Source organism: Malania oleifera, chromosome 12 (genome assembly GCF_029873635.1).
Source record: "Malania oleifera isolate guangnan ecotype guangnan chromosome 12, ASM2987363v1, whole genome shotgun sequence".
Lineage (NCBI taxonomy): Eukaryota > Viridiplantae > Streptophyta > Magnoliopsida > Santalales > Ximeniaceae > Malania > Malania oleifera.
Window position 1 is genome coordinate 72126692 of NC_080428.1, and position 27563 is coordinate 72154254.

A 27563-nucleotide genomic window follows, 5' to 3' on the forward strand; every position below is an offset into this window, starting at 1 on the left:
CCGCATAAGTGGGGGAACATCATGAGCCAAGCTTGTTAAGGGCATTATTCTTGCTTGTGACTGCTTGTCTCGTGTGTTTGGGATGTGTTACCATCATGTATAAACTAGTGTAGGGTTATTTTTCAACGATAGTTTTATTTTAGGCTAAAAATGGGCATAAGACTTCTTGGACACATTGATGTTTCTTGGTGCCAGAGTGAGAATTGCATAGAAAGCTCTTTAGGGGAGAATGAGTGTTTATCAATCTGTAAAACTCACTAGTCATTGTAAACATGTTTAGCCTACTTGCCTCCCTTTCTAGACACACATTGTTAACAAAGGTTTTGCTTAATGAATTACATTGCTTCAATGTTTATCGCATGTGTGCTGTTGCTTTCATGAATTGTATGCTTCCGCTTACATTTCTTTCAATGACAGTGAAAGTATTCTGTTGGTAAATCGTGGTAAACTTTAGGTTGGCTAGTTAAGCAAGAGTTCTTTAGCTAGTGTTGCAGGGTCCTTCACAAAAGGTGTGAAATATTCGGCCCGTGACTGTTATGTGCGATCTGAAACTTTGCTGGCTACCCCCTTAAAGTTCTCATAGTTCTTGCAATTTCCTTGAAAGTTGAAACACCACCACCCTCATTGGAACATCCAACCTTTGATCTGCCCCACGCCGGAATTTCATCGCTAGAGGAGTCCTGCCGGCGGCTCATGCGCCCCATGCATCACATGTGCTTGAGGGAGTGGATGTACTTCTGTATCTTCTAGACTCACGAGAAATTGCCTTCCGCCCGGATGTTTTGAATTTTCTTATGATATTTTGAAACTTCTTGACTAGAATCAATTATCAAGTTTAGTTCACATTTCTAAGCATTAATTAAACTTATTCGTGGACTGTCAAGGCAAATTTTTGAGTTTTGAAGGACTACCAGCATTCAGAGTGAGGCCCATCTGCTGTTTGCTGGAGGATTTGAGAATAGTGAGTTAGAGTTGCATGATTTACCTTAGAATTTGATGGTCAACTCAATTTGTGCTCAAAATCTTCGACGAGGTAACCAAATTTTCACATTTTTCTTGACTGTCGTTTGTATTAAGGAAATTTGTGATTACATAATTCCAAGTTTGTTGTTACCATTAAAGAAAAAAATCTGCCCTTTGTCCCCAAGTTTATTCTTTGTTTGAATCCTTGTTCATATCTATACCTAGTACAATCCTTGGTTCCATGTCATGTAAGACTATGTCAATTCACACCTCAACATCATTGCACCGTATTGCATTGCCCATGGCTTCCAATAAATACATTAAAACCAATCCCACTAAACTTGCTCCAAATGATACTCAATTCTCGTTTGTTTGATTAGATACTCTTCAGGAGTCAGTGAACCAATAATTTGAGCACATCACACAATAGTTTGCCCAAGTCATGAATTTTTTAGGTAAACGCTCTGTTGTAGATGACATAGAACAATTACTTAGACACCCTAACAGACTGGTATACTAGTTTAGCACCTCTAGTCTCAGGTCAATCTAGAGGCTAGATTTGATGAAAGGCAACCTTAAGAGTACCAACCTAACCCTTGGCATGCTCTACATTCCCCTAGGCAAGATTGGGATGAGTATGGAGATGCTTTAAAAAGGGTCAAGGTATATGTGTGTTTGTATGATGGAAAATTAGCCTCGAGCTCCTTTTTCGATTGGATAATGGAGATGGAGGATTTCTTTAATTGGTACCATATGCAAGGTGAGGACAAATTTTGGTTTGCTAAGATGAGACTTGTAAGACGAGCAAAGAAATATTGGAAAACATTGCAACAAAACCTGGAGCTGTTGGGTGAACCTCCTATTATTTGGTGGTAAGCAATGAGATGATGATTGGAAGGAAAATATCTCCTTCCTTCCTATAAGAGCCAGCTGTTTAGACAACTACTGTAGCTAGCTATATTGATTGATTTGAGGATCTCATAAGGAGTGATATTGTTGAGGTCACATCTCACACTATGGCTAGGTTTGTGAATGGTCTTAAGGAAGATGCTAGGTGAGAGGTTGAATTGTTCTTACCTGAATCTTTAGAGGCAGCTTATTAGAAAGCTCTTGCCATGTAAAAGTACCTTAGGATCTCCCGTAGGCCTTCATCTCTGATGTGTGAGTCTTGTCATTCCAAATACTTTCCTAAGTCTACCATCCCTCAATCTATCCCTAGAGAGAGTTCAGCGAAGCAAATAGAGCCACATCATGTCATTTGCTCTAGTGGACCTAGTATTCCTTAGGCTAGTAACACATCTGTGCAGCAACACCGTTGCCTTGCTAGAGGTCTAATTGCTGCCATGTGTGACTCTTAGCTTTAGAGCGTGAAACTGATGACCTACTTGATTCTGAGGGTCAGATTGTTGATGTTGTTGAGTACTTGAGAGATGAGGGTTAGCTTTTTGATGATTTTGAGGATGACTGCCATGTTAGTGTGGTTAGGTATGTCTTATCCACTACCATGGATGGTGAGAAGTGGAAATGGACCACTATTTTCCACACTTTCATTTGTTGTGAAGATAGGACTAAAAGTTAGTTATTGATGAGGCTAATAGGATGAATGTGATCTTTAAGGCTGCTCTAGGAAGATTGAACCTTAAGGGAGAGCCACACCCTCATCCTTTAAAGGTGAATTGGGTAAACATGGCAAATCTACTTGTTACCGAGAGGTGTCTTGTACCTATCCAAATGGGAGGTTACAGGGGTAGGGTCAATTGTGATGTACTATTGTACTCCTAATGGATGTGGCCAATGTCCTATTAGGGCAACCATGTTTATTTGATCATGATGTAACCAATTATGGTGAGGAAAACACTTATATGTTTAGGCACAAAGAAAAAAAATATCATCTTGATCCCTGCCATGGTCACTCCCAAGGATCCTAAGTTAAGGAACAAGATAGCCATTCAAGTCCAAGTTCAAAGAAGCATTCACTTGCTTGATCATAGGGCTTTTGAGCAAAAGAGCAAAAAACATGCGCATTTTAGCAATCATTACAAGAGAGGTTTCTTTAGAACATCGAGAGTTTCAACTGGGTACCCACATAAGATAGGAGAGTTGTTGGTGGGTTCTCTGATGTTATGCCTGGGGAGTTACCAATGAGCTACCACCTATGCGAGACGTTCAACATGCCTTAGATCTTATTCAAGGTTGACAATTATCTTCCCACATTATAGGATGAACCCTAAATAGAATGCTGAATTGAATATATAGATAGGAGAACTACTTGACAGGGGCTTTGTGAGACATAGTCTTAGTTTTTGTGCAACACTAGCTCTTCAAACTCCGAAAAATAATGGATCTTCGATGATGTGTATGGATAGTAGAGCCATCAACAAAATCACACGACATCAAGTATAGATTTCCTATCCCTAGACTTGAGGATATGCTTGACATGCTGATTGGCTGGAGTTGGTACTCCAAGATTGACCTATGTTGTGATTATCACTAAATTTGAATTATACTAGGAGATGAGTGGAAAATGGATTTTAAGTCCCAAGTTGGTCATTTGAATGGTTGCTTATGCCTTTTGGACTCTTCAATGCCCCCAACACTTTTACGAGGGTTATGACACATGTTCTGCTGCCATTCATGGGGAAGCTCCTAGTGGTCTTCTTCGATGATATATTGGTTTGCAGTGAATCTAGGGAGGAGCACTTGATACATCTTCATGAGGTGTTTTTCACCTTGAGGGAAGTGAATTCGTTTGCAAACGTCAAGAAGTGCAACTTTACAATCTAGCGTGCTCTTTCGTGATTTTGTGATCTTTGGGCAGGGAATAGCCACTGATCTAGAAAATGTTAGAGCAATTAGAGAGTGGCTTGAGCCTAGGAATATTGTTGTTGTTTGCAGTGTTCATGGTCTCACTATTTTCTATAGGCAATTCATAGGGCATTTTGGCACCATCATGGTGCATATATTTTTTGAGTGTTTGAAGAAAGGAGAGTTTCATTGAACCCTCAAAGTATCTAGAGCTTTTCGAGAGGTCAAATAGAAGATGACTGAAACACTTGTACTTAGGCAATCTAGACTTTCGCAGAGTGTTTTAGGTGGTGTGTGAAGCCATTGGGGTAGGTATGGGTGGGGTTTTGAGTTAGGAGGGAGTGAGGGACACCTTATAACATCTTTTAGTGAAAAACTTTTAGATGCTAGATGGAGATATGCTACATATGATAAAGAGTTATGCTACAACGTGATCCCTCCAACATTGGAAATACTACTTGTTACTCTAAGAGTTTGTACTCTTTTCTAACCACCTTGATTTGCGATACCTAAGCTCACAGAAGAAGTTGAGTGTGAAGCATGATGGTTGGGTAGAGTTCCTTAACAAGTGCCCTTTTGTTCCTTTAGCATCGTCCTAGTGTTGGGAATAAAGTGGCTGATGGCCTTAGTAGGGTAGCAGGTATTCTCCTTATCTTGAGGGTTTGTTGGTCACCTAGGGACGGATAAAACCATTGCCTTAGTTGATGATAGGTTTTATTGGCCTTCCTTAAAGAGTGATATTGCTAGGATAGTGTCTCAGTGTTGGACCTATCTGTTAGTCAAATCTAAGGGACACAAAATTGGTCTTCATACCCTTTGCCATTGTCAGACTTACCTTGGAGAGACTCAAGTAAGGATTTTGTTCTTGGACTCCCCAAATCAGCCTGGGAAGGTGACAGCATATTCGTTGTTGTTGATAGATTCTCCAAGATGGTGCATTTTATCCCATGTAATAAGACTTCTAATGCATCTAATATGGCTAAATTGTTCTTTAGAGAGGTCATCAAATTGCATGGCTTGTCAACCTCCATAGTGTTTGATATGGGATATCAAGTTCTCTAGCTACTATTGGAAGATAATTTGGAAAATGTGTGGGTCTCGCTGTTATGGTCGGACTGAGGTTGTGAATTGTAGTCTTGGTGATCTACTTAGGTGTGTCGTTGGAGAAAAATAGGGCAATCAGGACTTGGTGTTGCCTATGTTGAGTTTGCTTATAATAATTTTGTGAATGGGTCCATGGGTAAGAGTCCTTTTGAGTGTGTATTCAATTACAAACTCAATGTCTGCATTGATCTTGTTCTTTTGCCACTCGATGTCTATATTTTTGAGCCTGGTATGTCTTTTGTTCATCACATTCATGAGTTGCATGTTGAGGTTTGGCAAAAACTTGCATTAAGTAATATGGATTATAAACTTGCTGCAGATGTGCATCGTAGAGCTAGAAAGTTCAATGTAGGTGACAGTGTTTGTTCGCATTAGACTCGAATACTACCCTAGAAATGCATTTAAAATGCTCCATGCTTGTGCCATTGGCATTTTCCCATCCTTAAGATACTTGGACCTAATGCATTTTCACTAGATATGACTTCTGACCATTAGTCCAATTTTTAATAGGGAGGATTGGCACCTTACTGAGGCACTTTTGAGCCTCTTGCTTTGCCATTTGGTGCTCATGCTGGTTGAATAGCTCCTCAGCCTCCCCCTATTTCTTAGCCACGGGAAACAGTGGTGTCTATCGTGGATGATGAGTTTGTGGCAATGTGACGTCTTACAGTGGATTTTGTCACTACTTTGTTCAAAGGAGAGGTTGTCTCGAGTTAGAAGCTACATGGCTTGTCAAGGATGAAGTCCATGATAGCACCCCTGATTTGCTAGTCATATTTGCAGTCCCACTCTTCAGAGTAGAGTTCCTTTCAGCCAGTGTAGTATGATGGAGGACCATCTATATCTTATCCTAGAGGCTGCCTATTCGGCACATGTATTTTAGGTATAGGGTTAGGAGATTGTGCTTGTATTAGGATCTCTTTGCATTATTTAGTGACTGTTTTTGATATTTTGTAATTATGTGCTTAGTTGGGGTGGGTTTGTAAACATGTGTATTAGTAGGGGTGTTGTTAGTGCGGGACATGCAAGTTGGTGTGCAGTTGTCATTTTGAAATTAGAACTGCCGCTGTTTCCCTCCTTCCATCCCCCCCTCTCTCTCTCTCCCTCTCTGGTGGGTTCCCTTTTTTGCCGCTTCTTCTTCTTCCTTCTCCATTTTGTTTTATTTTGTTCCTCTCTCTCTCTCTCTTTGCATTTTGTGTTCTGTTTCTGTCCTGCTGCTGCTGCTTCTGCTTCTGCTTCTTTTTCTTCCCTTCTCTTCTTCTATTTCTCTCTCCTATTTCTCTCAATTGTAGCTCCATTCCTATATTCTAATACTTGTTTTACATCAATAAGATTTTTGGTTTGTTGGGAGAAACTTTGGGTTTGTCCGGATATGATGGAGAACTTATTGTCAATTTCCTTTTCTAGGTTTGGTAGGAAATTTTTTTTTCTTTTTTTTTTGTAGCATTATGGAGAAGTGCTTTCTTTTAGTGCACTGTGGGGTTTGTTGAATAATTGGGTAAAATTGAAGGCCTAACATCAATGATAGGTCTTTCCCTCTGTTTATTGTGTATATTAAGTACAATTCCAGTGACCACAATACCCTTACTAACTCACACTCACTAACATAACTCTTAACACATACTAATAATGCTAAATGGCCAAATAACCATCAACACTCCCACTCAAGCTAGGAGCGTAAGCTTGGAGCATATGTACCATACGCTCCTAGCTTTTAACAAATGAATTTCACGCGAGTACCTCCCAAGGCTTTATTGAACAAATCAGCAAGCTGAAAATCAGACTTCATATGAGTGGTTTTAATAAGCTTCTATACACGTTTCTCTTGAACAAAGTGGCAATCAACTTTAATGTGCTTTGTCTAGTTATGGAAGACCAGGTTGGAGGCAATATGAATAGCAGTTTGAGTATCACACATCAACTCCTTAGGTTGAGAATGTGGAAAACCTAGTTTTTCCAACATGTTCTTCAACCAAACAAGTTCACATATAGTGTGAGCCATAGCCCTATATTGTGAATTAGCACTTCACCTGGCCACCATCGTCTGTTTTTTATTTTTCCAAGAAACCAAATTACTACCAACAAAGATACAATACCTGGCTGTGGATCTTCGGTCAGAAGGCGACCCTACCAAATCTGCATCTGTATATTCTTGAATATGAGTGTGACCCTAGTCCTCATATAAGAGTCCTCTCTTTGGGTTGGATATATATAGGTGAGCACTAACTTGGCACAAAAGCTTAAGACATTAGGTCTTGGGCCCAACCATGTAGAAACACCCATCTTTCACTCTATTTTTTCAATGTGGGAGAAACTCACAAGTGAAACTCTCAACAATCTCCCTTTGACTTGTGAGTTTGACCACTCCCTCTTGAATGGAAGACATTACTAGTCATGCAATCAATTAGGAGTCACTACTCATCGATGGGAAAGAACACATAACTAGGGGGTTCACTCATTGACGGGATTAGCATTTGTCTCGTCTTTGGGATTGACTTCCATAAGAACAATGCATGAACACTCGGACCTTACTTGAGCCGTTGGCTTTGATGCCGTGTTGAATAATTGGGCAAAATGGAAGACCTAACATCAATGATAGGTTTCTCCCTCTATTTATAATATATGTCGAGTACAATACCAATGACCACAAGACCCTTATTAACACTTATATGTTGAGTACAATTCCAATGACCACAATACCCTTATTAAGTAACACTTACTAACATAACTCTTAACATATACTAATAATGGGAAATGACCAAATAACCATTAATAAGGTTTATGGTTGGAACATAACACACATATTTTTTTTTTATGGGAAGAAGCAGAATATTTTGTTGTTATAGGGAAAGATTCATTTCTTAGCTTTGTTATGGTGTATTGGTTCTTGGTTCTTAAAGGAGTGAGCTTCTCAGATATCCAATGGTGTTCAATTCTTTGTTGGTTTGATTAGTGTTTTCCTTTAACTTTTTCTACTTTTTGTTTTTTTTTTTGTTTTTCCTATTTTGATTAGGAGGATTTCTTATTCTCCTTTTTGTACATTCCTGTTCCTCTAATGAAATCTTCTTCTTTTGGTATAGAAAAATAAATAAATATGACAGGCTATTATATAACATCATGTCCTTAAAAACATAGTGACAAAAATGTCATCAAGGGCTGTTTAGTTCACAGGATCTTTAAATATCCGCAGCAATGGATTGCATTCCATTTCCATCTTTGTTTTGATATAGGAAATTAACGTGGTGGTAAGCTTGCTCTTGCTAGGAATGAAGGATTCCTGCAAAACATGGGAATTCCATTCCCATGCTCTCCATGGGTATTTTTCTTGGGAATCTCATTCCCCTGGACATCCTATTTTTGGGACAAAATTGCACCCACTATTTAACTGATTGGACATTAATTCCCCCATAATACAGTATTCTTATGCCCTATTATTATATTTATAGTATTGGAGTATTATTAGATTCAAAATAGGAAGCAATAAAAAATGAGAGTATTATTATTATTATTATTATTATTTAAACTTTTTGTTATTATGTTGTTGAAATTTTTAGGACACATTGACTGCTGTCTTTTATTTTCAAGGATTTCTTGTCCTCTCTAAGGTTAAGCTCTCTTTATTTCTTTCTTAATATATATTTCTTTTTGTGTTAAAAAGATCTTTAGGACATGCATTTTATTTGGCACATGTTCATAGTAAGTTTTTATGCTTAGAATATTTTTATTCTCCATATATTGTTTTATACATCTGTCAAGGGCATAAATATTTTTAAAATGTTTCTCAGGATTCTATGTTATACCAGCTGACATGGGCATCCCTTGTACAATACCTGGAATTTTCCAATGCAAACCAACAAAAATATTTCCATGAGTTAGGCATCTCATTCTGAGGAATGGGATTTGTGGGAATGTCATTCCAGAGGAACATTTTTGATCCTGCAAATCAATTGACACCTAATATTCTACTATATTTATACATATTGTTGTAACTTGTGTATAGTTTAACCATAACTTGACACAGCTGTGACAGATTTTTTACCTTTTTACAAGTAAAACAAATTTTTGTTGGGGGTTTGAGTTAGATTATGGTTAGTGAGACCTCTCCACATTTTCCATTATGATCTTTTTAGGACATGCATTTTATTTGTTGCATGTTCATGCTAAATATTTATGCTAAAAATTTTTTTATTCTCCATATATTTTTTTATACGTCTGTCAAGGGCATAAACGTTTTTAAAATGCTCGTCAGGATTCCATGTTATACCAGCTGACATGGGCATCCCTTGTACAATTCCTGGAATTTTCCAATGCAAACCAACAAAAATATTTCCATGAGTTAGGCATCTCATTCCGAGGAATGGGCTTTGTGGGAATGTCATTGCAGAGGAACATTTTTGATCCTGCAAATCAAACGACACCTAATATTCTACCATATTTATACATATTGTTGTAACTTGTAGATAGCTTAACCATAACTTGACACAGCTGTGACAGTTTTTTACTTGTTCACAAGTAAAACAAATTTTGTAAGGAGTTTGAGTTAGATTATGGTTGGTGACACCTCTCCACATTTTCCATTATGATCTTTCTGTGGCCCTTGAACATCTGGTTGCTCAAATGTGTTGTGGTATATTGTTTGCTTAAATGAATGTGTCTCGTGTTTTGTTGACCAAGTAATTTATATAAAAGAGGTAGCCCTGTGCACTAGGGCCCCACCAAAGCAGGGTATGGGGAGAGAGATGCAAACTGCCTTACTACTACATGTAGAGTCTATTGAATTAGAAAATCAATGTTCAAGTTGCTGTTTGTTCTCTTGTTGAAACTGAGGTGCATCTGTTTTGACACTTGTACTGTATGGTTGCAGGGTTGCAGTCTTAGGAACACTGATTATGTTGTTGGGGCTGTTGTTTTCACAGGGCAAGAAACGAAGGTATGCTATTGTAGAATGCATTTTAAATCATGATGTGAGCCGTTCCCTTGTTTTGTGGGGAAATTGTCCTTTGTTATCATTCTGACACCAAATGTTTTATCTGGAAATTAATGCCGTAGATTCTGGCAGTTGTTGTTAGGTTCTTGAAAAGTTTCATTATGTGTTTTATGTGCTAAATGAAGATGTTTATTTTTCTTTTTTAGTCTTTAGATGCCCCTGCTTCCTTTTTCTTTGTACTCTATGCTCTACACTTGTTGCTTAATGCATGTTTATGGCTACTTGATAATTTGCAGGTTATGATGAATGCCATGAATGTTCCTTCTAAAAGAAGTACACTGGAGAAGAAGCTTGATAAACTTATAATTAGTCTTTTTGGTACTCTCTTCGCCATGTGTGTGATTGGAGCCATTGGCAGGTGCGACAATCAGCTGCTATAGCATCGAAATTCTTTTTCCATATCTTCACATATGACAAGGTAAAACTGGTCGTCTTTAATGAAATTATGCAGTGGCATATTCATAAACCGCAAGTACTACTACTTAGATCTTAATAAGGCAACAGAAAATCAGTTCAACCCCGACAACAGACTAACGGTATTTTTTTTTTCTTGCTGATGTAAAGGGTCATCTAGATAATATATTTTTTTTTCCCCACATCTCTCTGCCAAATTTTTGTTCAAAGTCTCTTTATTGGTATTGCAGGTTGCTTGCCTTACCATGTTTACCTTGATTACATTGTATTCAACTATTATCCCAATTTCTCTATATGTTTCCATCGAGGTGATACTCATTACATAGTTTTTTTATTGTTTGCTCTAGCTGTTCATATGATATTTGTTAAAAAATATTTCTTGTCTTTATGATTCCAGATGATCAAATTTATACAGTCCACTCAATTTATCAATAAGGACTTAAATATGTACCACCTTGAAACCAACACCCCTGCATTGGCACGTACGTCCAATTTGAATGAAGAACTTGGACAGGTGTATATTGATGCCTAGTTGATTTTTTTTGCCTCTTTTATTTATTTACTATTTTTTTTTCCTATTTTGGTTTGTATATCTGATATTTCTATGCAGTGCTTGGATGAATTTCTATCTTATCTTTTAATATAATTTAATAATGTAGACTGTCATAGTTAAATTGTGACTTATTCGTTTCAATTGATTTTTGATTAGGTGGAATACATATTTTCTGATAAAACTGGAACTCTGACAAGAAATTTGATGGAGTTCTTCAAGTGTTCAATTGGAGGAGAGGTTTATGGAAATGGTATTACAGAAATTGAGAGGGGAGAAGCACAGCGGAGTGGCATAAAACTTCCAGAGGTTACTTGACTGAGATTTAACAAAGTGGACATGTTACTATAGTAATTTTAACATCTTTGAATTCTTCACAGGTATGCAAATCAGCTAATGCAATACGCGAGAAAGGTTTCAATTTTGATGATGATAGGCTTATGCGTGGTGCTTGGAGGAATGAGCCTAATCCTGATGCTTGCAAGGTAGAATCATAGATTATTTTATTTGATGGGAACTAAATGCGATTATTTTTAATTCACTCATTTTTTAAGAGTGAAAATGTTTGTAAGCAGCATAAAGCCTTCGTGGTTTATTTTTTCCTATTATTCTTGTTTTGCCTTTGTCAAATCCTCTCTTTTCTTTAGAATGGGGATTATAAGACTCTTGCTGTCTGGAGAGGAAAATCCCATCCTGACCTTTATATTTATACTTCTGTTTGAATAGGATAAAATGTTTCTCCTTGGATGTTTTGGTCATTCTTTCTTGCATTTGTCATATTCGATACCGCAGGTTGATGATCTTGATGGCTGTGATTGCAATTTCATATTATTTCTTCACAATCTCCTAGTCAAATTTGATCATACATTTGGGAGAATTTCATATTAATTTCTGAAGCAAGTGCATGTGTTTGTGTGTATTTTTATATTGATTGTTTCTTTCCTTTATGAAGAAATAATTAAAGAATAGTTTTGGATTCATATACAAATTTGCATTCAGTTTACTGTCTGGGTAAATGCTCAGGGATCTTAGACTTTTGTTATATTGCAATCATGGTTTTAAATAAAGGCCGCGACCGTTACGTAACGCCGTTACGTAACGATTTTTTGGGTTACTGATACCGTTACACACCGCGAAATCACTGAGAAGAAAAATCAGTGACCGCTATAAGACTGTTACACCAAAAGTTTTACTTTATTTTTTACTTTTTCTTCTCACTTTTTCCCTCTCTTTCATAAATCATTCTCAATATACCATGTGGCGAGAGGGGGGAAAGATTATAATGAGGATGACAATGATACAAAATATACTATTTCTTTAAATAATCACAATAGATGCATTAATTAACAATTTGAAAATACCAGTTTGGAAAATATTTTATTTTGATATTGTTATGTGATATTTATGTTCTATATTTTTCAACTTCAACCATCTTTCTTTTCTAACTATTTTATATTTGTATTATTTGTATGTCTTATGTGTCTAATAGATTAATAAAGTGTATAATGTATTTTGTTCTATTCATTAATTTAGCGCACATAAGAATTTATCATAGATAAGAACAATGAGAAGTATAAATACACATGCACGTAATTTTTCTATCAATGGTGGTTTAAAACAAATGTAAACTTGTTTCCCTTACCAAATAACTTAGTTACTCGAACTAAAGGATCCAAAATACACTAAAACTCTTTCTAAGAAGGAAGGGCTAAAAGCTTAAAACATGCAAATACGCTAATATGCACAAGGTTGTGAGTGCTTCAAAAAAATTCACAGCCGTTACACCCGCTTCCCGTTACACCCGTTTCCGTTACGTTACGCTACCCACAACCGCGATTTAAAACCATGATTGCAATATGTTCTAGCAAAATGCATTCTCACTGATTTGAGAAGTTGTTTATGTTGCCTTTATTGTGCTGGAGAAGGAAAGAGAATTATGATTCATGGATTGGCTTGTAACTTTAGAAGAAGTGAGAACGTTCATGGGTTTAAAAGACTGTTTGGGCTTGAAGGAGTGAAAAATGAGTTTTTGAACTTGATAAAATGAGGCATAAGGTTTCGATGGCTACACTACCGGATTTCTGACGGAGTGTTGGGACTTAATTCTTGTAAAGATCACAGTGGAAGTCTTATTTTATAATGAGGTGGGTTAGCTACTTATGATTTCATGCTTCAAGTGTGTAAAAATTTTGATTGGAATGTTAATTTCAAATAAGTTTGTCGCACAAAAGAGAGGAGTGGAATTGTGTATAAACTGGACCTGGATAGAACTTCTCATATGGCTGGGTGAAACTTCCTTGGTTTTTCTATTAGATAGGCAATGAAGCAATTTAAAGTGTAGAAAACGGATTATGGGACTGCATCTGTTTTGTTAGTTATGTGGCTTCACAATTCTTGGACTCTTGATTTTAGTTTCTAGAGTAAAACTGGACAAGTAGAACTCTTCTTCTAGTTTTTATTTACTTCAGCGGCTGGTACTCTGAGTGATATTTTCTTTAAAGAATGGACCCTGAATTTCATGGTTGGGGCCTGGGGTAGAAAGTAGTGAATATAATTGTCTTATCTAGCAGTTTGTAGGAGAAAATTTTGATCTTGAGTGGTATACTTTTTCCGCTGTTTTGAAGAAAATCTGTTTTGGAACCTTCTAATTTTTGGAGTTGTTCTTTTCCTCTAAAGAGCATAATACTATATATATATATATAGAAGTTAGGGAGAAGTCGAATTAATGCAGAGATGCTGGGAAAGCATCTTTTCATGTATACAACACGGTAACCACCTATTTTAACTATAAATTGTCAACAAAATCACATGAACTATTTCCCTCAAAAGAAAGAGTTTTGATGAATCTCTCTTTTAATTTGGTAGTGTGATTCATTGCCATCAAAAGATTTTTTGTTTCTCTCTTCCAGTAGCTCAACTAGTTGCATGAGGATGAAGTTAGCATTTTGTTTTGCTTTCCTTCCTAAAGGACCTTGCAAACAAGAAGTTACTCCCTTGTTAATTTAGGGCAAACCCACCTTTTTCCCAAAAGGCAATACACAAACTCTTATAGGTAGGACCCTTCCCCACTTTTTTTCATAAGAAGCATTGATTTACCACGTCCATTCTTTGTGCATTATCAATAGTTAAGATGTGCTTCTAAGTAAGATCCTATATGAGCATGACTAAGCAGAACCTTTTCATATAGCTTTCCAAGGAAAATTCAAGTGACCCATGTCCAAATTCCTTGACTATCACTTCATGAAAAGACTTACTAGCGTCCATTTGTGGACAAATAAATTTGGCAGTTCGGTACCAAATGGACCTTCTCACATAAAACATCATGCCAAAAGAGAGTTAGCAATCTACTCTCTTTTCATTTTGGCTTTGAGTCTGTTTTGGAATAAAGATAGTTTTTTCTTGCTTCTTTGTGGGCTTGTGCTTTGGGAGCTTTTAAGGGCTGCACCTAACTGAGCTATAGCTTTATCTTGCCTTTTTCGTGGTTTGTGTTTTGGAAGCTTTTAAGGGATGCATCTATCTGAGGTTTAAGCTTTTAAGGGATGCATCTATCTGAGGTTTACTTGCACCATCCCACAAATCATGTGATTTTGTTGCTTATAGAGGTTGACGTGGGAAACACAGTTCAGAAAACAAAATCCGCATTTGTTTCTTCTCATATATGCATTATGCTTGTTGTCACAAGGTCTAAGTTCACAGCACACAACTTGACATTGTGATAGCGCCAAGTGACACACTTGGTTAAGCTAATGACACACACAAATTTGTTGGGTAAGTCCAGCAACTGTATAACAATGAAACAATATTCGCACGGTAACAATATTTTCAGGAGCAACCCCTCTCAACCTTTCTCCTATTCAAGGGAAAGGATTACACACTCTTAACATGTGTAGGAACACCATGCACGAATTCCCCCTGCGTCCCATGCCACCCATATAAACTAATACACAGTTGACAACCCCAACTACCTAGGTTGTGTTGGATGCGGTCAACATTTGCCAACAAGGCTAAACAAGTTAAAGTTATGTGCTAAAAACATGCCCAGATGCCCATCCTTGACCATGACTTATTCCATGTCCCAGCAGCACCATATGCCAACGAGGCACTTGACATAACCAAATAAGCAGTCTAACCATGTCAACAGAAACCAACCATAGTAAGCAATCTTGTCAAGGACCGTAGCCCCAACCATGTCCATCCTAACCACGTTGTGTAGGAAACTTTGCATCTATTTGCTCCCACTTTAGCAACATAGAATAACCAACCATCAAATGTTAAGATAACCCATGACAGGCCATCTTAAGCTACTACCTTGTCACTTAAGTTTCCCACGTTGTGTGACTTGACAATGTCAAGCTAATCAAGGGTCTGACAGACCACCCCCACTAGAAGAGGCACCAACATCCTTGTTGGGAGGTTGTCCCATTCCCATGTAGCTTCTGTTTGTGACAAACCCTTCCACTTTTTACCAAGTAATGGGTTCTTCAATTCTTCTTGCTCCATCCCTTAGTTCTGTGATCAAAGATCCTATTAACATCCCTATCAAATTGTTTCCTTATCGCTGGTGGAGCTCTCTTTGGCTGCCTCCTATTCTCTTTTAAGAGGTCTAAATGGTAAGGTTAAAAAAAACTCACATGGAAAGTTGGGTGAACTTTTTGTCTATTAGGTAGCTTCAATCTATAAGCAACATTTCCAATTTTCTTCTTAATTTCAAAATAGACCATTATAGTTGGGGATCAATACCCTATGCATTGTCTTGCTACTAGCCTTCCTCCTTATCTGAAGTGTTAGTTTCAGAAGAATCATGTTCACTTCTTGAAACTGAACATCCCTTCTCTTTTTGTTTGTATATTTTTTCATCTTCTGGACTGCCTTGGACAAGTTGTCTCTTGCCTCTACAAGCATCTCCTATTTACTGCGGGCTAAGTGGTATGCAGCAGGAAATTTCCCCCCATTATGCTGTATAGACACCTTATGTGGGGTAAGTGGCTGAAACCCCAAAGCCAACTCAAAAGGACTCTTCCCTGTAGATTAAGATTTGTGTAGGTTGTAGCAGAATTGGGCAACATCAAGCAAATCAACCCAATTCTTTTGACTTACAGTCACATAGTGCCCCAAATACTTTTCAAGCAAAGCATTCACCTTCTTTGTTTGGCCATTGGTCTGAGGGCAATTGCTTGTTGAGAACTTCAACTCAATCGCCATCTGGTTAAACAAGTGTGTCCATAATCTACTTGTAAATTTGGTGTCTCTATCACTTACTATATCCGTAGGCTTCCCAAAGTGTTTAATCACATGTTTGAAGAACAACTCTGCAATCACCTCTGTAGGACAAGCATTGGGTGCTGATACAAACACTACATACTTGGAGAACTGGTCGACAATCACAAAAATGGGCTGCAGGTCCTTTACTTTTGGTAAACCCACAATGAATTTATAGTCACATTTCTCGATGGCTTTTTTGGAATAGGAAGAGGTTGCAGAAACCTTGCCTTTCTTTGTCTCTCCAACTTGTCTTGTTGACATAGAAGCATGGTTTTAAATAAAGGTCGCGACCGTTACGTAACGCCGTTACGTAAAGGTTTTTTGGGTTACCAATACTGTTACACACCGCGAAATCAGTAGGAAGAAAAATCACGGCCATAGCGGCCGTTATGGACCGCGACCGTTACGTAAAGGCCGCTACGGCCGTTACGTAACCGCTACAGGACTGTTACACCAAAAAAATATTTTATTTTTTACTTTTTCTTCTCACTTTTTCTCTCTTTCTTATATCATTCTCAATATACCCAGTGGCAAGAGGGGGAAAAGATTATAATGAGGCTGACAATGATACAAAATTTACTTTTTCTTTAAATACTCACAATAGATGCATTAATTAACAATTTCAAAATACTAACTTGTTAGGAATTTTTTTTTTTTTAATAATATTAGTAATGTGATATTTATGTTCTTTATTTTTCAACTTCAACCTTCTTTCTTTTCTAGCTATTTTATATTTATATTATTCGTATGTCTTATGTGTCTAATAGATTAATGGAATGTATAATGTATTTTATTTTATTAATTCATTTAGCACACATAAGAATTTATCATAGATAAGAACAACGAGAAGTATAAATATGTGCACACACGTAATTTTCTATCAATGATGGTTTAAAACAAATGTAAACTTGTTGCCCTTACCAAATAACCTAGTTACTCGAACTAAAAGGTCCAAAATACACTAAAACCCTTTCTAAGAATGACCAAAAGCTTAAAACATGCAAGTACGCTAATATGCACAAGGTTGTGCGTGCTTCAAAAAAATTCACGGCCGTTACACCCGCTTCCCGTTATGTAACATCCGCTACTCCTGCTTCCCGTTACACCTGTTACCGTTACGTTACGCTACCCACTACCGCAATTTAAAACCATGCATAGAAGACATGTCTTGATGTTGGCTTCTACATCTTCCTCCATTTAGGCCAGAAATATGATTTGGTTAGTAGTGCCAGTGTCCTTTCCCTTCCTGGATGACCAGCCCATTGTTCATCATTCACCTCTCACAGTAATTCGTTTCTGAGTTCACTAATAAAAAGGATGTATACTCTATACCCATTGTGTTCAACAATCCATCCTCCAACCAATATTGACATACAATCTCATCATTCACCATCTGTTAGAGTCGACTGAACTCAAAATTTTTTATTTGCAGCATCTCGAACATGATCTAAGAACCTGCATTCTAACTGCGTGAGGGTTGTGACACATGCCTCCACGTATTTTCGAATCAAAGCATCAGCCACTTGGTTCTTCCTTCTTAGTTTGTGCATCCATTCAAAGTCGAACTCAGCTAGAAAATCTTGCCATTGAGGCATTGAGCCTGCTTTGGTGAGAGTTTCTTTTGAGTTTTGAAGTAAATATTGGCCCTATTATTAGTCACCACAATGAACCAAGTTCCTAGCAGGTAATGCTTCCAAGTCTCCAAGCAATGCACTATTGCAGTCATTTATTTTTTTCGTGACTGGGGTATCGGGTCTCATTTTATTTTAGTTTTCTACTCTCGAAGTCACAAAGTGTCCCTCTTGCACAAGGAATCCTCCTATTGCTGTGTCAGAAGCATCTGCATGTACCTCAAAAGGTAGATTGAATATAGACAACTACAACACTGATTCTGATGACACTTTCAGTTTCAATCCATCAAAGGCACATTGACACTCATTTGTCCATGCCCACTTGTTGTCTTTCTTCAAATAGTCTGTCAATGGGGCAACTCTTTTTGAGTATCCTTGGATAAACTTCTGGTGATAGTTAGCTAAACCTAGAAAAGAATGCAACTGAACCACCTTTGATTGCGTAGGCCAATCAGATGGCCTTTATCTTTTGTTCATCTATGCGCACTTGCTCTTTGCTAACCTAATGTCCCAAGAATATAATTTCTTGATGATGGAATTCGCACTTCTCCTTTTTGACGTACAAGTGATTTTCACTCAACTTAGTGAGATCTTTCCTCAAGTATTGCACATGGTCTTCGAAAGAATTGTTGTGGATGACAATGTCATTCAAATAGATAACAACAAACTGATATGTAAATTCATAGAAAACATCATTCATTAAATTACAGAAAGTTACAGGGGCATTAGGCAAACCGAAAGACATTATTAGGAACTCTTACGATCCATATTTAGTTACACAAGCTATCTTAGACTTATGCCCCTTTGCGATCCTGACTTGCCAGTAGCTTGATCGCAAGTTCAGCTTCATGAATATTGATGCTTTAGCCAATTGATTGAACGACAACTCAACATTGGGGACTGGATATTTGTTCTTTATTGTGACCTTGTTCAAGGTTTGATAATCTAGACATAACTTTTGTGAATTGTCTTGCTTCTTTTGGAACAATACCAGAGCATCATAAGGAAGCTTGGAGGGTTGATGAAGTCTTGCACTCAACAACTCATCCAACCACTTCCTCAATTTTTCCAACTCCGAAGTCCCATTTTAAATGGGGCTTGTGTAGGAGTTCTAGCATCATACATTAACTCTATTTGATGATTAGTTGCATGTCTAGGTGGAAGAGATTTTGGGAGTTCTATAGGCATGACATAAAAAAAAACTCGCTCAAAAGTTTTGCAACCGCACCGAGAACTTCCACCATTTGCTGGTTTGATCTCCACAGGAGTAGCTAAGAATGTGTTGTCCCCTTTCCTCAATATGTCATTCAATTGCATGGATGAGATGATACCCACCATCCGATTACCCCACTTCTTGCTTGGATCCTTGTACATTGTAGGAACTAGGGGTGGCAAATCGGGTTAACGGGCTAGGTTTAGGTCTGTCGTAAACGGGTCAAGGTTAACGGGTTCGGGTTGACCCGTTTATTATCGAATGACCACTATGTAAACCCAAACCTGCTCGTTTAATAAACGGGTCACCCGTTTAAAAAATATAAATTATTTATTTAAAAATTTTTTAAACGTTTTTTTGTTTAAAAAAAAAAACACTCCATGCAGATATGAACAAACATAGATCAACTTCAAAAAAAAAAAAAAACATTCCTTCATTGGCAGATCTGAACAAACACAGATCTATGAGCGTGAGACCGAGGGAGAGCCCGAGAGCCGAGATGAATTTTGCAGCTCTGCGTGCTTCTATGGCTGCGCTTGTGTGCCGTGTGTTGCCATGCTGGTGCGGCTAGGGTTTGGTCTCAACTTTCAGTTTCAAATGCTCATTGTGAGTGTGGGCTCAGGACCACACTCCACTCCACAAGTCCACAGAAATGGCCGAGTTCAATGTTGGTCGGAGTTTAGTGTTGGCCGGGTTCGTCTTCCTCCTTTGGGAATCTAGGACCTAAAGGCCGAAACGACCACCATTCGAGCGTCGTGAGGGAGATGGCGAGCTTCAGCTTTCAGAAGACCATCGAAATGACCACCATAGTGAGGGCGTGCTGGGCAGACAGGCAAGGGTGCAAGGCAGTGGAGGCTGGAGTGCAGCCGTGCAGGAGTGGAATAGAAATTAGGGTTTTATGTGTTACTATGTGTTTATATAGTAGGCAAATAAATGGGTCACCCGACGGGTGACTCAACCCAAACCCGGGTTGACCCGTTTATAAATGGGTCGACTAGTATGAAACCAAAACCTGGTTTAAACGGGTGGGCCACAGGTCACCCATCGGGTTTCGACCTATTTTGCCACCCCTAGTAGGAACAATGCAAGATGCCTTCTCATCAGAGATTAGGATCCCAACAATGTGGGGCATCAAGATCACTTTAGTCTTCACAAAGTATCCCATGTTGAGTAGGACATTAAAATCATCTTGGGGCACCGTCATTAGACTACATTTTCCTTTGCATGATCCCAAGGTTAAGACAATAGTGGCCATTCCTTGAATAGGCCTTGCTTATGAATTTATAGCCTTAATCTGATTCAAATTTTGAGTGAGTTTGAGGCCAAACTTTGTGACCTCCTTCTTTGCAGTAAAGTTGTGTGTGGCCTTGGAATCCACCATAGCATCAACTTCAATAGCAGTTATCTTCACACGAACATAGATTAGGCTTTTTTGAGAGAAGGGCTTTGCAATAGTAATAGCATTTAGCAACTGCAGTGGGTTGACATGCGAAAGCCCCTTCTCATACAAATCACCATCTTTTGAATCTTAGACTGCCAAAGCATTCAACTTGCCCTGCTTAGGACAATCATGGGCTTGGTGGAAGATCGTTGCAGATGAAACAAGTAGACTTCTGGGAACCTTGGGAAGCATCTTTCCTTTTATTCTGGTTGTGGCCTTCACCTTTGGACTTATCCCGTTTATTCTTCTTCTTCCCTTTCTCTTCATTGACATTACCTTTATGTTTGTATTTCTTAGTCTTAGGGACCCTTGGTCTTGGTGTTGGTCGGAACTTAACCAAGCCATCTGTTGCTGCAATGGCTGCTAGGATATCTTTTACTATTTGTGTACATAGTTCTATCTATGCCCACATTGTAAACTAGAAAGGAAGTTGAACAACTTATCTTCCTCTCACATGTTCTTTTGGTCCAATAGTAAGGAATTGAAATATTTGATATAGTCCCGCACGGTTCCGGTCTGCTTCAATCATTTAAGGGCATGCTTTGCTACCCAAGTCATTTTGAAGGGAAGGAATTGATTTTTCAATTCATTCTTCAAGGTGTCCCATGTCTTAATTTGGGGTTTGCTTGCATTTGCATCATCCTTTGTTTGTGTATGCCAACCTAACTTAGCATCATTCGACATGACATTGATGTCATGGCAACCTTTTCATTCTCTGGAACGTGGGCAGCCTTGAAGCTCCATGTCCCATAAGAAATTATTAAGTTTCTTCACCTTGCTACTTCCTTCAAAAGGTCTCATTTAGGGACGTAAATTTTGTGAGAAGCCTCACCCTTACTAGAGCTCGAGGAGATGGCTCTTTTCACAAGGGCGATTTCACCATCTATCAAGCCAAGTCTGCCATTCAAGGTTTGTGTAAGGATTGTTATGTCACTCAACAACGTTGACATTTTGGCTTCTGTAGCAACCACAAAACCAACATGTTGTTGCAATTCTACCAACGTCTTGGTTAATCCTCACATTGTACCGCCAATGGAATTGTATCGTTGGTTTGTGGAAAGCCAAGAAAGTTCTCCAAATGATCTAGTCGATCCCGCCAACTTGAGTTCGCCATCAACAAACCAGGTTCTAATACCAATTGTCATAGGGTCTAGGTTCACAATTCACAATTTGACACTGTGATGGCACCAAGTGGCATACTTGGTTAAGCCTATGACACTCATGCATAAATTCATTGGTTAAGTCCTGCAAGTGTATAACAATGAAACAACATTCACAAGGCTACAATACTTACAGGAGCAGCACCTCCTAATCTTCTCTTATTCATAGACTAGGATTACACACTCTTAACATGTGCAGGAACACCATGCACGAATTCAACCTGCGTCCCATACCACCCAACTATTAAATTAGTACACAGTTGACACCCCAACTGCCTAGGGTCTTTAGTTGACAACTGTAGCTACCTAGGTTGTGCTGGACCCCGCCAGCATTTGCCAACAAGTCACAACAAGTTATGCTTACAATTATGTGGCTAAAACATGCCTAGTTGTCAACCCATGAATTTACCCTTTAGCCAAGCTTGTATATCAGCCTTACAAGGAAAACTTCCAAGCAACTGCCCTGCCTGGTCAACATGTCAACTCTGCAACATTTGGCATTGACATTGACATTGCATCCTGCCCACAAGTCGACACTTTGTGTCAAGTATGGTTTCCCCTTAACCATGACTTATTCCATGTCCCAGCAGCACCATATGTCAATAAAGAACTTGACATAACTGAATAAACCATCTTAAGCCGACCATGTCCATCTCTGACCATGTTGAGTAGGCGACTTAGCATCTATGTGCTCATTCTTGAGCAAAATAGAGTAACCAACCATCGACTGTCAAGGCAACCCATGACGTCATCTTAAGCTATTATTTTGGCATATAAGTTGCCCATGCCATGTGCCTAGGCAATGTCAAAGCTAATCAAGGCTCTGACACTTGTCATAGTGGTGAATCTGGTGACCATTTGTTTTCTCATTGTTGGTCTTGTTCATGCAGGGAATGACTACATGATTTGATGGTTGTTACTTGTTAGTAGTCCTTAGTCCTTAACCCATTTACATTTTCTATCGTGTTGACTATTTTCTTTTAATTTTAGGGATCTTTAAATTTTTTGGATTTAGAACTGCCCTGTGATTGCTGCGGTCCATTCATAGTAGTAGAAACAGTCGCGTCTTTTTGAGGATTCATTCAAGACTGTGCTTTTCATCATTGAGAAGTTTTTAGTGTAGTTGGAAAGCAATAGATCGAGTGTTGTTAATGGGCTGAAGGAGGTGAATGAGGTCCTTGAAAACTCTTCTACTTTGTAAAATGTTGAAATCATTTTTGAGAATTTTAATGCTCCATTATGCTAATCAGGTCCATAAAGAGTACAAGGGGAAGGAAAGGAAAAATTGCTTAGAAATGAATTTCTTAAACATTTTTCAAGCTTGTTCCTTTCTTTAATCTTCCCTCATTCCCTGCAAGGTCTTACTAGAGGCTTAAATGGGTTCTTAGAATTTTGATTTGGAGGCAAATTTCTCAGCAATAAGAGGAACATTGACATTGAAGGGTTATTTTGGCAAGTATAATGCCTCTCCCATTTCTTTGGTTTTCTTTGATAGGCTTTAAATTTATTTTCTAGTTTTATTTCTACATTATTTTTAATTTCTTGATGCAGGTTTCATACTTGGAACTTGGAAGAAACTTCTCCCCCTTCATTTCTGCTCTTATCTCCTGTTTCTCAATGATAAACTTGATTTTTATTTGGTAAAAACTTGATAAATACCTAAGAATTTTCCTGGTTTGTTGGAATATGTCCAGGTGGGCTATTAATTAAGTTGCCATAAACTTTTATCATATGTCTTGTTATGATTTCAGTCTTGTATATTCCAATGACACAGGCAGAGTTATGATCTCGTATATTTCCCTTCAACACTGCCATTTTGAAGTGAAAATTTCATTATTTATGTAGGCATTCTTCAGATGCCTTGCCATATGTCATACTGTACTTCCTGAAGGTGATGAGTCCCCTGAAAAAATTTCGTATCAAGCTGCCTCCCCAGATGAAGCTGCTTTGGTTATGGCTGCAAAAAATTTTGGATTCTTCTTTTACAGGTTTGTACACTAATTCTTTTCTTTCCTAATGCAAATATGTGTGGAATAGTAGAAGAGATATTAACAAATAAAAATTGAGATTTCAGAATAGTATTTTAACTACCTTCTTGGATTCAAGTAACTGCTGAATCCTCAAACTGTAAAGAGATTACTGCCGTAAATTTCAGTCCACCTAATAGTGCAATTTCTAGGCACACCAACTTTATCCTCAGGGCAGTACCCACCAAAAGATGATACTTTGTAGAGAATTAAGAAAACTATTAAGAAATATCAAGCCCAATTGTCATGGAGCTACAGATTTCCAAGGCCACAAGGAACCACCCTTGCATTGTTCTGCATAAAGTGTGAAGGAATCATTCCCATGTTGTGCCAAAACTACACAAAGTCCTACCAAGTCATACTCATCCTCATCCGTGGAAACACTCTAATGTCCAACCTAGTGGTCAAGTCTAATGGTCTGAAAACCCTTGTCCAACTAGGGTTATCACAGAGGAACCGTGATTCGAATGGTAAGGGATTTGAGCTCACATCCCACCAGCACTAAGGGTAATTCTCATAGCCATAGCACAATTCTCATATCAGATTATGTATCACTTGTCACCCACTAGTCGGAGCAGAGGGAAGTGATAGTATACACCACTTGAGTAAGACATACAAAGGATTAATGTCCCTTCAATACTCCATTTGTGTCTGAGATGACACCGCCCAATGGTATGGCTGATGGCCAACATGGGTGAACATCACAACCTCCTTGCTGAGTACAGTGTGACTTGACTATTAAATGGATTGTCCATGTTGCTTCTAATCTTACGTAGGAACTCATAATCCTTTGAGCTTATCAAAAGGCCCCCCTTGAGCTCTCCTCAGGATGCTCATGTAGACCCAATAGGATATTGGAGGAGGTAGGCCACTTACTTGTTCCCCCAAGAGTAATGTCTCCAAAGCATTCTCATTCACATATGGGTAACCAGCTAGGGGTCTAATGATCATATATCTTAACTCAAGAACGTCACCCAGGCTATTGTTAGGATCAACCACAATGTCATGGAGACATTTGGAGTCCATCCCCATGACCTCTTTGGTAATCGATCCATGTTAACCAAAGTTCCATCCAAGTCCGGACACCAAGCCAAAACCATGTGTCATGGTTACAAGGCTGTAAGACAGTGACATCTTCCCTCACACCATCTTATTAGGTCATAGTTGATTAACATGTACAATAGACTTCTAGTAGCACTCCCAAAAACCCAAAGCAAGAGGCTTCGGAACAACCAAGATCCAAAGACCCAACTCTTCAAAACACCAAGACACGTCTCAAATTCCATAGTAGACCCGACCCTAGTCTACTTCAAAGACGCTCGAGGAACGCATCCTTGAACACAAGTTCATTATCCCACCTTAGGCCAAAACCAATTGTTAATGGTTACTCAGTCATTTAGCATTATTATTAACTGTTAGAGTTTGGTTTGTAATAAGTGTAAGTTAGGGAGGGTATTTTGGTCATTCCTATTGTACTTGACATATATTATAAATAGAGGGAGAGACCTATCATTGAGTTTAGGTCTTCCATTTGGTCCAATTATTCAACATGGTATTAGAGCATGATTCTGAAACCTAAACCCTAAGTGTTACCACCACCATAAAACCGAAGCCTAAAACCCAAAATACGCCGCATGTATATCATCATAGAAATTTTTTCAGCAATACTATAACCCTAGAAAACAGCCAGCAGCAGCAGAAAGTCAGACTGATCACTGGAATTTTCTGGGCGACACTGCTAGTTCGAGGACGTCAAATCCACTATAGATTTGTCAAAACCAACACCATAGTCACCCACAGATGCTGCTAATCTGCCCCCCACTGAAATCCCACTTCCAGGCAGTGTCTCACGTGCCCTCATGTGCTGAACAAAGGCTGCTAGTGCCGACCACCTGCGCCGGCGCGTGAAGCCACTTTCATGCATAGTTTTGACCTGAAATGATCCAGCAGTGATCCAGTCTCTCTATGAACATGTTTTTGGAGTTTTTCGTGAGTTTTTTCGGCCGAAGTTTTCACCTTTTTTTAATTGCTCTAGTGCGACACCAAAGGAATGGTTGTTTGATGCTTTGTGAAGCAGTTTATCAATGGTTATTGAGTTTATTGGGTCTGAAACAGTGGGATTTGTTGTGTTTTTTGATTCAATGATCTAATTCCTTCCATATATCAAAATATCAAGCTGTTGGACATGTGTTTTGCTCAAAGATCCAATCTTTGTTTAACCATGCACGTGTGCTAATTTGTCAGTTGTTGTTCGGTGCAACAGTCATTGGTGACTTTTCTGGAGCAGTGACAGTGCCCATAAGCTGTTTTATTTTATTTTATTTTATTTTTTATTTTTTTTATGAGGCTGTGGCTGTGTTAGAGAAGTTGGTTGGTGATTTCTCCATGGTAGTTTAAGTTGTTCACTTCTCCAATTGTTTCAGTACTGTGAGTTGCTTTCTTGGGGCTGTGTCCGAGTTTCTTGGTGATGTGGCAGTCTTGTACTGATTTATTTGTGACTTGTTCATGGTTGGTCACCTTGTTTGTGGTTATTCCGATTGTTCCAACGATTAATCTCTTATGGTCATTGGTCTGAGTTTGTGAATGTTAGGATGGAGTTTGCTAATCCCAAAAGTATGGTTCCTTTGTTAGTCACTTGTTTGAGTGAACCGCATACTATGACTATATCAGAAGAGGAGTATTCTAGGTTTCTACAGTATCATTTGTCTCAACAAGCATCTTCTCACATTGTGTCTTTTTCCCAAAAAGGTAATCCTACATCCTGTATGTCATCTGGTATCCTTCCTACTAGTCCTTGGGTTATCGATTTTGCTGCCACTGACCATATAATAGGTGCAACCAACTTCTTTTTTGATATCCAGTATCCTAAAAATTTACCTCAAGTTACCCTTGTTGATGGGTCCACTATTGTTGTTAAGGGGATAGAAACAGTAAATCTTACTCCTTCCATCTCTCTTTCTTCTACTTTATATATTCCTAAATCTCCTTTCAATCTCATGTCAGCTAATAAGATTACAAAATCATTAAATTGTTCTGTCACATGCTTTCTTGATTCTGTGATTATTCATGATCTGAATACAAGAAATACAATTCGCATAGTACATGAGTCTTGTGGACTTTACTACTTCGATTCACCTTCTCCACCCATTGCCTTCATAGATGCAACTACATCACTTCAAATCCATTGTCGCCTTGGTCATCTATCTTTGGACAAGTTGAAACAACTAGTTCCTACATTGAGTTCTGGGTCTAATCTTGAGTGTGAGTCTTGTCAATTGGGCAAGCATCATCGTGTTCCCTTTGCTTCTTGGGTCGGAAAACAAGTGGTTAGTCCTTTCATGCTAGTCCCTTCCGATATTTGGGGTCCTAGTTGTGTCACATCATAGTGGGGTTTCGGTACTTTGTTACATTTGTTGATGACTACTCTGGGATGACTTGGTTATATTTAATGAAAGATCATTTCGAGTTGTTTGATATCTTTTGTGCCTTCTATTCCCAAATAAGGACTCAATTTGATATGCTAGTCAGGATACTTTGTAGTGATAATGCTAAGGAGTACTTTAGTATCCAATTCGTTACTTATATGACTAGCTCTGATATGATCCATTAGTATTCTTGTGCCCACACTACACAACAAAATGGGGTTGCAGAGTGGAAAAACAAACATATTCTTGAAGTCACTCGTACCCTATTATACCAAATGAATGTCCCCAAAGTTTTTTGGAGTGATGTTGTGCTCACAACTTGCTCCCCCATCAATAAAATGTCATCCTCTGTCCTTGGCGATAAAATTCCATATTCAGTTATCTTCCCTAAGGCTCCTTTGTTCTCCCTTCCTCTTTGTATATTCTGCCGTGTCTCCTTCGTCCATTAGTTAACTCTAGGAATGGATAAGTTGGATCCTTGTGCTATCAAATGTATCTTTTTGGGCTATTCCTATACTCAAAAAGGATATCGATGTTATAGTCCTACTTTACATCAATTTTTTGTCTCTGCTGATGTCACC

General features: G+C 38.4%; 1 protein-coding gene across 2 annotated transcripts in view; it reads left to right on the plus strand.

The window, feature by feature from the left end:
* Positions 1-27563, plus strand: part of LOC131144111 (phospholipid-transporting ATPase 3) — a 124547-nt gene that overhangs the window by 69822 nt on the left and 27162 nt on the right. For both annotated transcript variants that reach the window (XM_058092504.1, XM_058092506.1), the window contains exons 9-16: positions 9737-9802; positions 10096-10217; positions 10311-10395; positions 10504-10581; positions 10671-10787; positions 10983-11132; positions 11204-11308; positions 23376-23518. In XM_058092504.1, the coding sequence (XP_057948487.1) occupies positions 9737-9802; positions 10096-10217; positions 10311-10395; positions 10504-10581; positions 10671-10787; positions 10983-11132; positions 11204-11308; positions 23376-23518 (866 nt within the window). The remainder of the gene's footprint in view (positions 1-9736; positions 9803-10095; positions 10218-10310; positions 10396-10503; positions 10582-10670; positions 10788-10982; positions 11133-11203; positions 11309-23375; positions 23519-27563) is intronic.